The sequence below is a fragment of the Lasioglossum baleicum genome, chromosome 13 (assembly GCF_051020765.1).
Source record: "Lasioglossum baleicum chromosome 13, iyLasBale1, whole genome shotgun sequence".
NCBI lineage: Eukaryota > Metazoa > Arthropoda > Insecta > Hymenoptera > Halictidae > Lasioglossum > Lasioglossum baleicum.
The window spans coordinates 2,382,074-2,398,086 of record NC_134941.1 but is presented as its reverse complement, the minus strand read 5'-3'; the positions used below and the strand labels follow the sequence as shown (position 1 = coordinate 2,398,086).

General features: G+C 39.0%; 1 protein-coding gene across 4 annotated transcripts in view; it reads left to right on the top strand.

The window, feature by feature from the left end:
* Window positions 1-16,013, top strand: part of LOC143215015 (furin-like protease 1) — a 549,701-nt gene that overhangs the window by 497,678 nt on the left and 36,010 nt on the right. For 3 of the 4 annotated variants that reach the window (XM_076436690.1, XM_076436689.1, XM_076436688.1), the window contains 2 exons: window positions 3,874-4,611; window positions 11,359-11,643. In XM_076436690.1, coding sequence (XP_076292805.1) covers window positions 3,874-4,611; window positions 11,359-11,643 — 1,023 coding nt within the window. The remainder of the gene's footprint in view (window positions 1-3,873; window positions 4,612-11,358; window positions 11,644-16,013) is intronic. The other variant, XM_076436691.1, reaches the window with a different exon arrangement.

Below are 16,013 nucleotides of genomic sequence, written 5' to 3'. Positions count from 1 at the left end.
CTAACAGGTTAAAATTTCAATATATGATTTTATTACTCAATTTTAAACTTGGGTGGAGTCGTTAAACGCAAAGTCTCGAACATGAACTTGAACGACATCTTTCGTGTTTTTATGAAAAATATTATAAGCAACCTAATGAAATAAATTTTCAGCGAATTTATTCAGCAGGAAAGTTGGTTCAAGTCATGTATATTTTGTCTTATAGTGAAATAACTTGTTTGATAAATGACATGAAAAATATTCATATGAAATATGGAGGGTACTTGTCCCAATCACTGTGTTTCATTTAGCTAACTTATTAATTCATGAATTAATTAATGAATTACTTGATTTTAATTTAATCTGTTCAAAAATTTATGTTGATTCCCAAACTCTTTCTGTTTATTTGAATATTTTTTTCAAGTTATGAATGACAACATTTCAAAATATTTCATCGTTTTTTCAGAAAATTAAACAGTTTCATGATATGCTTACCTTGTACATACAGTGTAAATTATATTAATTGTCTATTAATTTAGTACTGTTAAATAGACGTTCCTTTGAAAAATGTGTAATATCAATTGCAACATATACATTAATAGTTTAATCTAATTAAAAAATATAATTTATTTATTGATTTTTTTTCAAATTAATTTCTACTGCTTATTTATACATATACACATTAAGAGGGACAGGCTCCCTAATAGGGACAAGTACCTATTTATGTGTAAATCAAGTTAAAAGAGCTTCGAAGTTAATAGCTATGTACTAATCTCTAATATTCTGCACACATAATATTACACATCTATCACACTTTAAAACCAAATCAAGCTTGTTTTTCTTCGCTATTAGGCAACAGTTCAGTGGGTATCGTGCACACGTGCGGCGAACAGTGTAGTAAAGGCCGATTTATACTATCCGCTCAGACACGGAACGGTTCCGTTTAGTATAATAACACTTTAATAATACTTTCTTTGTTTAGTTTTCGATATGTGTCTGAGCCGATACATACAGTGAATCAAGGTAATACTGCGCACTATTTAAAGGAGCTGTTTAATATTGGATCATACAAATTGGATTTTTCTTTAGAAGTTAGTACAATTAGTTAGTAGATCTGTATCAACTGTACATATTCAGAAATTTTCATCAAAATCGGTTGATGCGGAAAAAATGACGAAATTAATTATGATAAAATTTTCGGAATATGTTCAATTGACACAGATCTACAGAAAGTAACAAAATTTCTTCCATCTATAAAATTTTCGATATAGGCCAACCTAATAATGTTGTAAACATCAACTTTCAGCATTTTCTTTGTAATTTCGACGTATTGCAATTTTTCCAAACAAAATTCCAACTCGTACAGTGCAATATTAAAACGCTATGGCATTACTACAACGTGTGCTAACATTATTTTGATTCACTGAACATTCAAATGCATTAAAGAATGTTTGTCTGATTGGTGCTGAACTCTAATCGATCCTAAGACGTAAACAAGGAATGTTAGAAACGTAAGATGTGTCATTTTGGAATAATAATACTGATCAATAGACTGCGGATCTTTATGCAAAATAAAAAATGTTTGCATTGATTGCAAGAGACAGGAGCCAAATAAAAATTTCATTCTTCTTTTAATTATCTTATTAAGATGAAACTCATACACTGGTGGCCTTAAATCTTTTTAATATTCCCTCTGTTTTAAATTGTACGTAACCATTTTTGTCATAAATGCATAGACTGCGGATGTTTCTGCAAAATAATAATTGTCTGCATCGATTCCAAGACGATTAATAAAGGAGAAATCACATATGGACATCTTCAATTTTTAAAATTTTCTAACAATTGCGAATTTAATCTACTCAAATTTGCTATAAATGCATAAAGATCCGCAGTCTACTGATTATCATCGCCCGCTGATGCGATGACCCTATCTCTCCTACTAGCTCCGTCATGTAGATATTGGTAAACGACAGAAAGTTATTCAAATACCTAATATCTAAACGACCAATTGAGGTCAAGCTGCAATAGCCGCTCGAAATTTTGCTAAACCACGTACGAGTCTCGCGATCTCGAAATTTCTCGTAAAACCTGAGGAGTGTCGTTTAGGGCCGATACTATAGATTCCGGTCGGCCGTCCCTAACAGTAACAGCCATCTGGTATCTTATCGTCTCATCTTCGGGAACATGAAGGGAATTCTCGTAAACCGTGCACGTGGACCACGTAAGCCGCTGCATCACCTCCCAGGGGTATAATTCCATATTCGAGGCGTGTCCCCCCGCGATGGCATCCAGCACCGACGTGGCGCGATGCGTCTCTCGCGAACCACACAACCGGGGTCGGCTGACCTTGTGCAGGGTTGAAACTGTTGGAACCACTTCAAGCTGGAAGCCCGTTAAAGCCGATAGTCGCATAAAGTTCGAGCGAACGGGGTAGCTTGTAATCTCTGGTGTCCGTTCGCAAGGTGGATTCCCGCGCCATTGTCTCGGATAATGTTGCCCGACTATATTCCAAGTGTACAGGAATTTAAACCATCGCTGCCGCTCCGCGTGTTTGCTTTGATTCCGCGGACATGCCGCTGGCCCCGGCCCGCTTCATTATCATTGGCCATAGCACAATATTGTGCCACTCGCGAATCCCATCGAACACGTTCGGAAATAATCGCGGATGATTGTCCGGGCATCAATTGCCGTCGCGTCGGTGAACGCTAACTGGTTCGTCAGCTGCCGTTTTCGACATCGATGGCCTTCCACCGCCTGTTCTTCAGTTAATGGACTGTCGGAGCTGCACACCGCCGCGCCGTGCCCATAGCCATAGCGAATTTGTAAAATACAGAAAACGTTCACCGACACGTGGTCACTGTAGCGCGAGACTCTCGCGAGGTGAAGTGCCACTTGTTTCACCCCATCTCGCAATAGTACGTGCTCAAGCAGCTATGTATTAGATGGCTCAATAGGTCCCGTGGGTAATGCACGTTTTCTTTCGAATTTCTGACTGGTGAAATACAAAAAGGAATCGCAATACTTAGTCTTCTACATTCCAACTCAACAAGATAGTAGTTCATTTCGTGTAAAATCGCTGTTAAGTTGTTATTAGAATTGTTGTGTTTTAAAACTTCTACGAATCTGCATCATTTTCTAAGTGCAAATTTAAGTAACTTACCATGACAACATAATTATAAACGCATAAAATCTGCTGTCTACTTATAGATCATCGCAAAATTAAAAGCAACGTACTAGAAGTTCTTGCAAATTATTAATTGACTAGTAAACGCAACAATTTCATGGCAATACTTATACGTAGGGAATTAAAAGTTGAAGAAGAATTAACACTTTGCCTTGTGGTTTATTTTCCAATTGAACCCATCAGAGGTACTTCATTAGTAATCCTATAGTGCATGGGCCATCTATGTTTTGATTACTAAATACAACACTTTTTGTGTTTAATGAATACATTTTAAAAAGAATTTATATAAAATATTAATTCGAAGGATACAACGGGATAATAATTTTCTGTTTGGATGCATCGGATTGAACCCGTGCGCTGGAGGATTAATACTTTACTAGCAGAAATGGAGATTCTATGTCCATCGTAAATACAGTACATAGTAGACTTGCCAATAGTATTTTATTTCAACCTAAAGCAATGTATTGATATTTATATTTGTTGGAGTCCGTAGGAATGTCCAACAAGGACTTCCAAGAAGAAACAATATTTATTTTAAAAAAGTGTTGAATAAGAAGAAGCAACAAAAATTTTCAAAATGTATTATACTTATGTCTATCCACAATGCTTTTATACAAGGCTAATCATCTCTGTAACCAGTTACCAATGATTATTGAACCAATAATTCTCTACTTTCCTGCTGCGTGTCGTTGGAACGATCGATGGATCAGGCCGCGCGACTCTCCACGAGTGGGCGATCATCTTCTACGGGACAGCGACGCTGCCCGATCGCACCGAGTACGCGTTGTACAGCCCCGCCAGCATGAACATTCCCAGAAGACCGTTCGTGAAGCCTCGGGAAACTGCATATTCGAAGTCGCAAAACTCCTTGACGGGTTCAAAGAGCAAGCAAGCGCAGCACAAGTCCGAAAAATCCGGTAATCTCAGTCCACCTTACGTGGTGAACGCGCAGACGCAATCTCAGAGGAAGAGCAAGGCCCGTGGTCAGCACAAGAATGGAAAATCGGCGAACCGACCGACGCCCAAGCCGACCGTGCAGACTTTGAGAGGTCTAACGGCAGCCAGGGGGCCTAACACCGCTGGGGAGGTTCGCCTAATCACGTCGAGGCCTCGAGGAAGGAGTACTCCAAGTCCGATCACCACCACGGTCGTCCAGACTAGGCCTACCATCACCGTCCCCACCACCAGGATCAGCAGCAGACAAAGAATCGTCGATTTGGTGACTGCCTCGTCCCTTCAGAGGGGCTTAATCCTCCTCGAACCCCCGGCGAAGCCCATGATCGAGAACGTACCGGAGATCTTCCAACAATACCCTAAGATCCAGCAACTCTACCCACTCTACCCTGTCTATCCCGGTGTCCGGGGACCTGGGCAGCACGCGACCAGGGCCAAGGGTCCCGATCTGCTCCAGGACGAACAGATGTTCGATTCGAAGAACCTCGACAAGGGTACTCGAATACTGACGTTTCTCGTTAGCGTGGATTTATGTCTCTGTAATGGCTAATCCGTGGATGTTGCTTGCGTCAGCAGTTGTAGACATACTGACGTCTTCATACGGTTATTGTTCCTCGATGTTGGACTATACATAGTTTACAACTTGTATTGCACACTTGCGACCACCAGAGCTACTCGAGGATTACGTTTTCCAGGAAAAGCAAAATTGTTTTTGATCGTAATTGCAGTTTATTTTGGTAGCCATCGTGTGCACTTCAGATCTAGTCGTATACAAGATCCTAGATTAATATACAATCTTAGTTTCCACTTTTTATAATATTTAATTGTTAATAATTGACAATGATTAATGGTTAATACAATTTATGAACAACATGAATGATGCTTATAGAACAGGATTGAGTACATACGTTTGCTCAGAATGAACAACATGAATGATGCACATAGAACAGAATTAAGTACATACATTTGTTCATAATGGACAACAGGAATGATACTCATAGAACAGGATTGTGTACATACATTTGTTCATAATGAACAACATGAATGATGCTCATAGAACAGGGTTGAGTAAATACATTCGTTCAGAATGATCAACATGAATGATGCTCATAGAGCAGGATTAAGTACCTACATACATTTGTTCATAATGAACAACATGAATGATGCTCATAGAACAGGATTGAGTACATACATTTCTTCATAATTGTAGATACACTCATACGATAAAGCACAACGCACGAGTCAGGAATGGTAAATATGATCTCCATAATGGGTTGAGAAGTATCTCCATGACCTTCTCATAGCGCAACTCGGAAATCGTGTTTGTCGAGTCGCGTCACTCGCAAATTGCAAACGTGTAATACGAGCAATTTGTTGCTCCTGTGTTTATGTTTTAAAGACACGACCATGGAAGCTGACGTCCTCGCACACGTTCACGGATACGCCTTACATGGGACTTATCACTACGCCTTGCAACAGTAGTGGAGTTTATGCACCCTTGTGTAATGTTACAGAATTAAGTGATATTGTTGGTAGACCTTGGTTCACAGTGTTCCCTTTTCTTCCGTTTGCTGTGTAGAAACTGCACCTCGACTGTTTTTATTTTGCGAGTACGGTTTTCATTAATTTTGCTTGTGGTTTTAGCAAGGAGATCTTTTATTTTATTCGTGCAACATGGTATTATTCGATTATCGTTTGCTGTTTTCACTCGAGTCGATAAAAACAAGTTTTTACTTTTTACCGTTATCGTAGTGTTTACTATATGTTATTTAGCGAGACTGTTGCCAAATATGCTCTACGTAGTGTTCGTGATCTTGGTTCGTGATAGTCGCATTGTATTATTTAATTTGTAAGCTTCATCTTAACAATTAAATGGATGTTTAGAAGAAAGCAGGAAATAATCACTTTTATGCTTGATTTTACATAAATGACTTCCTCGTAATTGGATTATTATTTATTTTTCCATTACCGTAGTATTTTTAATTTCAAAAAGCGCGCGATAGAATTCATGTCTTGCAAACGTGAATTACTTCCTATGACCACGTTTCCACAGTGTGGTAGCCAATGTTCATTATTTATACTATCTTCAATAAATCGTGAAACAATCACTGTTTCGTTGAAAACGCATTATGAAATAACATGGATGATATAAGGAAAATGAATATTCTCTCGGTGCCTCGGTTATTTAATATTTTTCTCAATACCCCGCGAAGAAAATGGCGGAATCTGTATGGCAACTCGCACACGGAAGTCGGTAATTACGACGCAGCGAACTTTTCCTCTGTAATGATTGAAGCGCAGTTTCGTAAAAACTCCTACGCCCATAATAAGAAAACTTGTTAAGGTAGGTGTATGCAGGCTGTGCCATTTAATCAAAACTTCGAATGACTTCGGCACAGGTAATGCTTGTCTTCCAGAATCGCTTGTATGCATGAGAATGTGTGTTCAGTAGAGATTCATCTTAAGCCGCAGCTCGCAATTTGCCGTGCAAATCGCAGGTCATTTAGACTGTACAAGCGTACTTAGACGTTCACCAGCACTGTTAAATGCGAAGTTCTTTTCGTTTTTTGACGGCCCATTATTACAACTGTGCTCGTTACAGCTTTTTTATCGTCGATTACTCGAAATAAAAGATTCTATATTCTTCATTTTACGTTCATTTCGCGGCCTAGGTATTCATTGAACGCAAAATGGTGTATTATTTCGAGTTGAAAGAAAACTGAATAATATTCGAATAGTTTAATGCAAAAGTCGCGCAAGTTAAAACAGCTAATTATTTGATATTGGGGATTCAGTGAAATTCAGTAAAGCCTTTTTCTAAGAAAAACCCTCGGGTCCGTGTTGTTTCTTAGATCTTGTGGTTCTACTATTTCTTTGTGACCTCGCTCACCGCGCCGAGGGTAGAAAACGACAAAAGCGCACTACATACCGTGAATTAAACCATTAAATAACTGTTCAAATTACAGTAAAGTCGCGTTTACTGTCCGCGATCACTGCCCAGTGCCTACCCACTCCACTGTCACTCCACAGGCTGTCCTTCTGTACGTTCGGCTTGTTTTTGAACTCTCGGCGCGGATGGCGCGGTAGACGTAGTCATAAAAAAATAATGTCGGTATGCGATCGCTGTCCGTGCAGAACATAGGCTGTTGGACAGTAAACGCAACTTTAGTGTCATTCTAATCAGAAAAATACCACAATTAAGTTGGTGAAAGTCTCATGAAAAAGTAAAGAAGCTTTGTAATTTTAAATCCTACGGTTACACTGTATATCGAATTATGTCACGATAATATTGTATTATATTATTTTATTTAATGACGGTTAAATTCTTGAGATGTCGTCTTAAACGAAGGAGGCAAAAATTTACCGATAGAATTTTTACATGAAACTACTCATTTATAAAGTTAATCGCAGACGACGAATTTCTAAAATTTTTTAAATATTTTTTAGTACAGGACTAGATCATACTTCAGTCTTAAATTCAACGGAAAAGTTAGCGACATGATTTTAACGTCGTCTATATGGCAACATTTTTACGTATTTTAAAGTTCTTCTTTGATCGTGATTGTTAGATTGACCGATTTGCAAAGGTCTGGAATACTGTTTAATTTTTGTCGCTAAGGAAGTATCAGACGAGCGGTACATTAATACAATTTCCTGCAACCTGTACTCCATGCTGCTATACGGAGCTTTGTTTTTCGCGTAGTGAAGCTGAAATAAACTAGTTTGTCCGCGGTTACTCGAGCATAGAAATGAGGGTAAAGCGTTTAATATGATTTCCGGTCTTGGATCATACAAATGAACTGGGAAGTCCACTTATCGTTAGTTCGAAACTAACAGTATCTGCTCAGAATAGGTCCTCCTAGACCAAATTGCAATCGATACTCACCGATTAGAAGCATTGAATAAAAATGCCTTACCTGCTGATAGTCATCTCTCAGAAATATCATACTGATGCTAATTTTAATACATTAATTAATGTGTTTTTCATTTGCAATGAGAATTGTAATCATAGACCAAGAAGTTACTTTTATATACACATATTTACTTTGAGAGTACATAATAGTTAAAAGAATATTTTAAGCTTCTTCCTGATATAGTCATTGATAATTTTATTAATTTACTTACACTGGATATGGGTAAAATTCAAAAAACATCTCTAGCAAGAAATATTCGATTGAACCAATTGTCTAGGATTTATCTATTATTTTATTGTTATTTTTATATGTCTGTCATTATATTGATTTATATAAACGGTCCTTATGTCAGTGACATACAGAATGACAAAATTTAACACTAATTTAATCATTTTAAATAAAAATATTTCAAATGTTGACCAAATGTTTTTAGCAATTTCATCACCATAGTTTGATCTATTAAAAAATGTTCTAACCTTGAGTTATGTTATTGAAAATTTTTTAGAACTTTGATATATCGTTAGTAGTTATTATTTTACTAATATTATATTTTTTTTGACATACTCTTAGTCATCATGTTTGTTTTATATGCGTGCGATAATATTCTGCGTTCTTATACAACGCTTCGAAAAGTTAATTATTTTAAACAACAAATTTTAAGTCACATTTCATACTTCGATGAATTGCTTCCTGCCAGAGATAGAACGCAATTAATTTTTAAAAACTCGCAATGGAATGTATCACTAGAATAATTTACTTAAGCTTCAAAAAGATTTAGCATTTCTATTATTAAGAGTTCATACGATTTACAATAACTTCGTTACTCCATCGTGTCTCCTGAAAACAAGTTGACGTGCTTCGTCGCTAAAAATCGTTTTATCTTCGAGTTTCGAAGACGGAAAATTCTTAGGAAGCGCCGAGAACACGCCTGCTTGGTTCTCGAGGACCTTCTGTTTGCAAAACACTTATCAAGGTGTTTACAAAAGTGGTAACCAGCTGGGGAGAGGTTTAAGAATAAGTAGAACGAAACAGAGTTCCATGGCTTCGAGATCGTTATTCGTTCGAAGCTTTCTGGAAAAGAATAAAAGAAAATTCGTTCGCTGATATTCCCATGAGATCCAATCGCGAGTAAAATCAATCACGCGTGGCAACGGTCGTTGTCGGTTCCACCAACGGGACTGTTATTTAGCATAAACTTCTCAATTCCAGAGGAAACTCAATTCCATCTTATTAGAAGCTCTCTTTTCCGACGAAGATGGGAAACATTCGGTCCCGGAATTCAATCTAGCATGATTTCGTGAAGAGAATACAGGTCGCTGCAATTTGCCTGCGCGATCTGACCTAAAGGAAACGCTGAAACCGAGAGCTCTATCGCATCGAAGATTAAATTTTGATCGACGTTCCTGCCTCAGGCGTTTTTATTGTAAGCTATCTGTAGGACGTCTTCCATATGTAACTGTCTGAGGACACCGAGAAATAAAACTTCAAATTGGTGTGTAATTTCCACGTGAATTATTCGGTGCACTTTTAGTTACATTTCCTTGTAGTCAGTGTTGGGCAAATTTTATTTTGAATAATAAATAAACGTGTGATTTTTATTGCAAAGAAAAGATTATTTATTATTTGGATTGAGGTGAAAATCAAATAAACAGTTTTTGTCTGCTATAGCAACCTTTTCAGATAACCCACCAGTGGTCGGGCCCGTCCGAAGGCCTAGCTGCCTATAAAAAAATACAATTTACTTTGTTATTTGTCAATACAACAAATAATATTTGAAATTGTATTTGTAAATAACAATTAACTGTATTATTTTACATAATTCATTTACACTTGCTCAAATAATAAATAACTTGCTATTTAAATTTTTATTTAAATAATTATTTATCTAAATAAATTTATTTATTGCCCAAAACACTGCTTGTAGTACATTTTACATATTTATATTGTTGTGCGTACAAGGTATTTCACCTAACATGACTATCTTAAATATTGTATTTCGTTTATTTTTTATGATAAAAAATTTTCTCAATGTCTCATTTTTCGAGATTTCGAGGTCATCGTAGAAAACATAAAAAACAAATTCAACGATGTGCGATATATTGACCTTCTCGTCAAATCTCGGAAAAAGGAACCTCGGGACAATTTTGCTTATCACCGCATTTGCCCCTTCGAGCCGACTACTGTTTTCTCCTCTGACCTTTTTTCCTATCATGAAAAATAAACGAACTATTTAAGAAGACTTTTGAATTAGGTGAAATATTCTGCATGTACATATATTTCCTTTATTTTGTGTTTATAAAGTTCCAAGCGTTTTATTAGCATTATTAGCACCGCACAAACATTGCACAATCTTAATTTTTATTTTTAAATACGATAGTGAAATATATTTATCAGTTTTAGCAAGCTTGCGCTTTTTCCCCTTATTCCTGCGTTTTTGAATGATGCTACTTACGTCCCTTATGAAGTTATAAATATTGAATATAAGTATATTTTTAGCATGGTGCATCTCGGAAGATAAGTTGTTGTAATACACGAAGTTTAAGCTCGAATGTTTATTCATACTTTAAGAGCCACTATAACGTTACGTATCGGAGATTTTATGTTCGAGGGTTATTCATTGTGTTCTTTTTACGATTGACAATGTTACAGCGTCGGCACGAGCAACCACAACCATTTTTCTATCACTCGATTTCAGCATGATTACACATCTATTTTGTACCTGTTATTCTTAAGCTTTCTTTCTAGATTGGAATACACATATATATTGTTTTAACAATTTCGGTGGATACGATTTTATGTTTTTTTACAAAGTATCCATGAATTTTTAATTTTCCAGCATATTAGTATTATTATTGTTTTGTATATAATATTGTTTTTTAGAAAACCGAATCGTAGATGGGACTGAGATGTATGAAAGAACGAAAATAATATTATAAAATGTTGTCCACCTTGCAAATTTCGAGACAAAAAATATAGAGACATTCATTTAAAAACTAAATCTCACTTTCTTTTATCCGTAAGAATAAGTTCTCAATATACGCAGCCAGTGTGTGTGTGACATAAAACTTTCTCAAAAGCATTGATCTCCTGCCAAAACAATACAGAAGAATCAAACAGATTACTGGCTGCAAAAATGGTCTTATTATATAGAACAATTTTGTAGCGAATATCGACCAGCTTCAGACTTCAAATTAGTAGAAAATCGAAATTAGATTTAGAGGAAAAAATGGTCAACTACATTCGAGAATGATCAGCATATCTCAGTCCTATCTAAGGTTCCCATTCGCGTGTACGCGGCAAGTCTAAGACAATCCGGGACTGTTCCAGATAATCTCGAGCAATTCAAACTAGTGTTCTACGGCACGGAAACATCGTTGGAGTTCGACGACGAGCTGGACAAGGACAAGCCGGTGCCATCGGTGAACCATCCGCAGGAGATCCAGGACTTTTCGGCGATCGGCGCGAGGCATAACGCGATGGACGCGGAAGGGGATCCATGGATGGACAGCCAGCAGGTAGAACGGGTCTCTCATCTGGAGGTACAAAGACCGACGACCGAGAACCAGACGAGCGGCTGCACGTCGGTGGACGCTGCGAATGGCAGGTGCCTAGGTGGGTGCCTCATTCTACTCCTTCTAGCCTACCTGACCTGCGAGACCAGCTGGGGGAGCCTGGTGACCAGTCGGCGGAAGCCGGCGAGTGTCCGAGGCTGTGGAGACCTCGAGGTGTCCTCGGGCCCAGCCTGGACGTCGTTGAGCGAAAGAAATCCGGTGACGGTGACCGACACGAGCTCGTCGGTCGACAGATCGTCGGGTGCTCCCCTGTACTCATGATGACATCCCTTGACGATCGATACCCCGGTCTCTCGGGGCACCGTCTAATCGGTCCGCGAGAGACAGCCTCCTAGAGCTGGGTGTCGACGCGTTCGTTCAAACTTTGTGTGTTGTGTGATCCCCCAAGGAGCGAAGCGAGCCGCCTTCTCCTCGACGTATTTCTTCGTCCGGAGAACGGACTCCGAGGATGTGCCGGGCATCGAGCTTAAAACAAAAAAAGAAACGACAAAAATATAAAACAAACGAAACGAATGTCCTAACGGGCTGAGAGAGAGATAGAGAGGGAGAGAGAGGGAGAAAGAAAGAGAGAATACTTTCCACCGGGACGGCCCGATCGCTCACTAAACGTGTGTCGCTCGCTAGAGAGGGTTAGGATTTAGCTCAATTAAGTGTCGTGTACGACAGACCTCTGTGACTGGTACGCGTGTAGGAAAGAGTTGTCTGAACGAATGTGCGCAGAGAATGAGTCACTGAGACGGCAACCTCCGCGAAGAATTGGGCTGGTTGACCAGGGAGCCAGCGATCCCTCTCGTAGAGGATCGATTCCGGACGGTATTCGAAACGTTTATGACCGTATTCTTTTGAATATGCAGCCAACGCCGTCGTCTCCTCATTCCTCGCGCCGATGAATTATTCAATATGGATATATCCGGTGTGTGTGTCTTGGAAACAATACACTTCGGCTGCACCATTATCCCGGCGAGTCGCTATCTTCGGCAATTGCTCAATCCCGATTGCTACTCGAGCCGGGTCCATGAAAGTTAGAACAAGGCTGCTCGGAATCGTTGATTCTAACACCGGTTGCGCCACCTTTTCCTCGATCGGGGATCGCTGCTCCCAGCGATCACAAGCCGTCGCGCGACGGCTGTTGATCGATAGGCGCATCGTTCCTGCATCTGTTCGGGAACATCTCGCGTTACGCTTCTCTACGGAACGTAACAGAACCAGCCCGCGATATTGCCAGTACGAGGAATCTACTCATCGATGGGTCGGCTGCGATCCCAGACGAAAAATTACCTCGCGTTACTTTAGTATTACTGTCGCCGGTAACACCAGCAACCGCTTCTCGAAGACTCGCTACGCAATCGCTTCCCGTCGAGACGCTAACTCGCTCGCTCAATCTCACGGCCGGCTCTCCGATTGCCATGGGGATGCTACTCGACTCTCCGAGTCCTTCGGATTACACAGGGATCGATCAAGTTGCCGCCGCGCCGCTTCGATCCCGAGGAACGAATAGATAAGGCGTTCCGTGATTGTTTGACAAACATCGGCTACGCTCTTCCCCGAAGAACCTCGCCGAATTTTTATTACGTTTAATTGATAGGGAAATTGAACGTGAAACTTTTCTGTTGGCTTTGATCAGGTCTCGGATGACTGCCCATCCAAATTTCGGTTCTTTCCGTTCGCCGATTGCTTTTGATCAAATTATTATCTTACTGAAAATATGTTTTATTGGTTTCGCCTTGATATTTTCGAGGAGTACGTGAAAAATTAGTGGTTAGAGTCAATCAATGAGGCCTGACATTTTTGATAGTGCCTTCGAGAAACTGGAACTAAATTCAATAGTTATTGATCCTAATGAAAACAAGCCCGGTTATGTTCATTGGTAATTACAAGAGGCTTCTTTATTAAAGGATTACAAGTAGCTTGCTTCTGATCACAGAATTTATTTATCATTTATCTTACAACCTATCGTTTAAACTTTTTAGCGTATCATTGCACAAATGTCTCTCATCGGAAATACTCTTTCTTTGCTTTCATCCTGGCGGAGACATTTTCAAGGAGAACGTCCGGAATCAGTGGTTAGAGTCAACCATTCAGACTTAATGAAATTGCTGGAAATGTTACCCATAAACTTGAAATTGATTCGGTAATTGTTTAAGATTTCTAGAGTATCATTGCCGATGTAGCATCGAAACTTTCTCACCGAGAATGTGCTTTATTGTTTTTACTTTAACGAACACACTTTTAACGAGAACGTTAAGTACGTGTGGTTAAAGTCAGCTACTAGGACTTGACGTTAAAGTGTTTAGAACAATATTGCCCATGTAGCTACAAAACTTTCTCACTGAAAATGGTTTGCCGTTTCCATCTTGACGAAGACGTTCGAAATGATTATCTATATTATCAATCAATAAAATTTGATCAAATCGTTGAAATATCTCCAAGAGGTTAGAACTAAATTGATGTTTCACTAACTTTGTTACTGTTTCTTGAAGAACAATCGAAGAATGGAAGTATGTTGTCGGGCAATGACGGAACGCAGTAAAGTTCTATCGTCGCAGTGTGTACGCAGGATGCAAACAATTCACCCTATACCAAACTCGCGAGGAGTTTCGCAGGCGTGACCGGGAAAAGAGGAATAATATTTTAATATGTCATCCAGAGCAGAGAATTTGTCCGCGTCCGAACTTCGGTAGTTATTCTCAGCGTATTGATTGATGAAACGAGCCAACACATCCCTCGAGTCTCTCTCATCCGTCTCTTTCATCCCCGTCCCATTCTGCCTCGCCCCCTACCCCCACCCCCTTCTCTCTTCGCGGACTTTTCACTTTTATCTGCCGGTTCTTCTTCCTTTATGCGCCGCATTCCCTCTGTCTCTTCGCTTCCGCGTTCTTTCTGCCAAACTTTCACCGGCCGCAGCTTTCCCTCCGCAACTTTACTTTGCCCGGAGGGCCAACGTCAGCCAGACTATCAGCACTGCCGATAGGAGATGGCAACCTCGCTCGGCTAACGCAAACAGAGCCATCAACAGGACACAGTGGACCCAATGTTGGCCTTCGTCACGTTTACTGCCGTATTACCTAAATAGAAAATTAACTGTTAGAAATTACGGTCTGCTCTTCGATAGAAAACGTCCAATGAAGGGACATATCGGAATCACATTAGCTGATCTTAACCATTTACAACCCTTACCAACTTTGAAGTCATGTGCTCGCATATGATGTTTTAGAATTTCATGTTTAGCCGTATTGTTGGATAAAACACTTCTAAATAAATTCAATTTTTTCTTTAAATTGTGAATTCACGATTACGTATTGTTACATAAGTTTTTTTATGTTAATAGTGGGTCGAAAACCTACGAAAAATGATCAAGTTCATTCTTTGTTCTATCTAAAACTAGTTTGCACTGCTAGGTGTCTTTTTTTCACTGCTGTGAATAGCTGTTTGGGCCAATGTAAAACTGTGAATTTTGAATATTTTGTAATAGCTAATTGCTTTAAAAATGGTGAATTTATGATTACATATTACATTCTTTTTTTATGTTAACATTGGGTCGAAATTCTGAATAAAGCTCTTTCCTTGTTAAATATCTTTGCTATTTAAACCTTCTCGCTAATCAGCTACTTGCGCCAATATAAAGCAGTAATAATACTCTGTAATAGCTAATTGCTTTAAAAGTTTCATTACGATCAGCCAACGTCACTTCAATATGCTCCCTTAAAAATACCCTCATAGACATAATAGCTGTCCACTCCACTGCCATCACTTCATACCTCTGCAACATAATAAAGTGGACAGTTATTAATGACTATGTTCATATTTCAGACGTTTTCATTCCAAAAACAAATTATAATTACCTCGCGCGTTTAAGTGGCTCGACAATATAGAAGTTCAAATATTTTCTATCTGTATTTTTAAAATACGAACTGTCACAATCTAGTTCACCGAAGACCGTCATCAAAACGAATGAACCTAATTCCACGGCGACGTTTCTAATGGACAAGATGGTAAAAAGTCAGCAATTTATTTGGAACAGAAAGAAACGGATTTCATTTTGCGAATCGTTTTTATCAATTAAGAGACGAAAATTGATATCGAGCCGGCGATACATATTGATGTGAATAATAATGATGTAAGCGGAGTTTACTGGTCCGTGAAGAACAGTTTCGATAACAGGAATATTACGAAACGAAAAATCAAATGGAACACAAAGTGTGACCCGCCTATTCATTGATAAACTACTGGCGAACGAAAATTACGGAATTGAACTATATCTTTGGGTGAAAGTTGTCGCGTGAACGCCCACATGGCTCCATTAATTGGGAATATATTGCCTCTATTGTTTGTTGCAACGGCTCGCGAAAAAAAGAGAAATGTCCGCGCGCGCGTGTGTGTTTGTATTACACGCATTTTTTTCGATGGCAA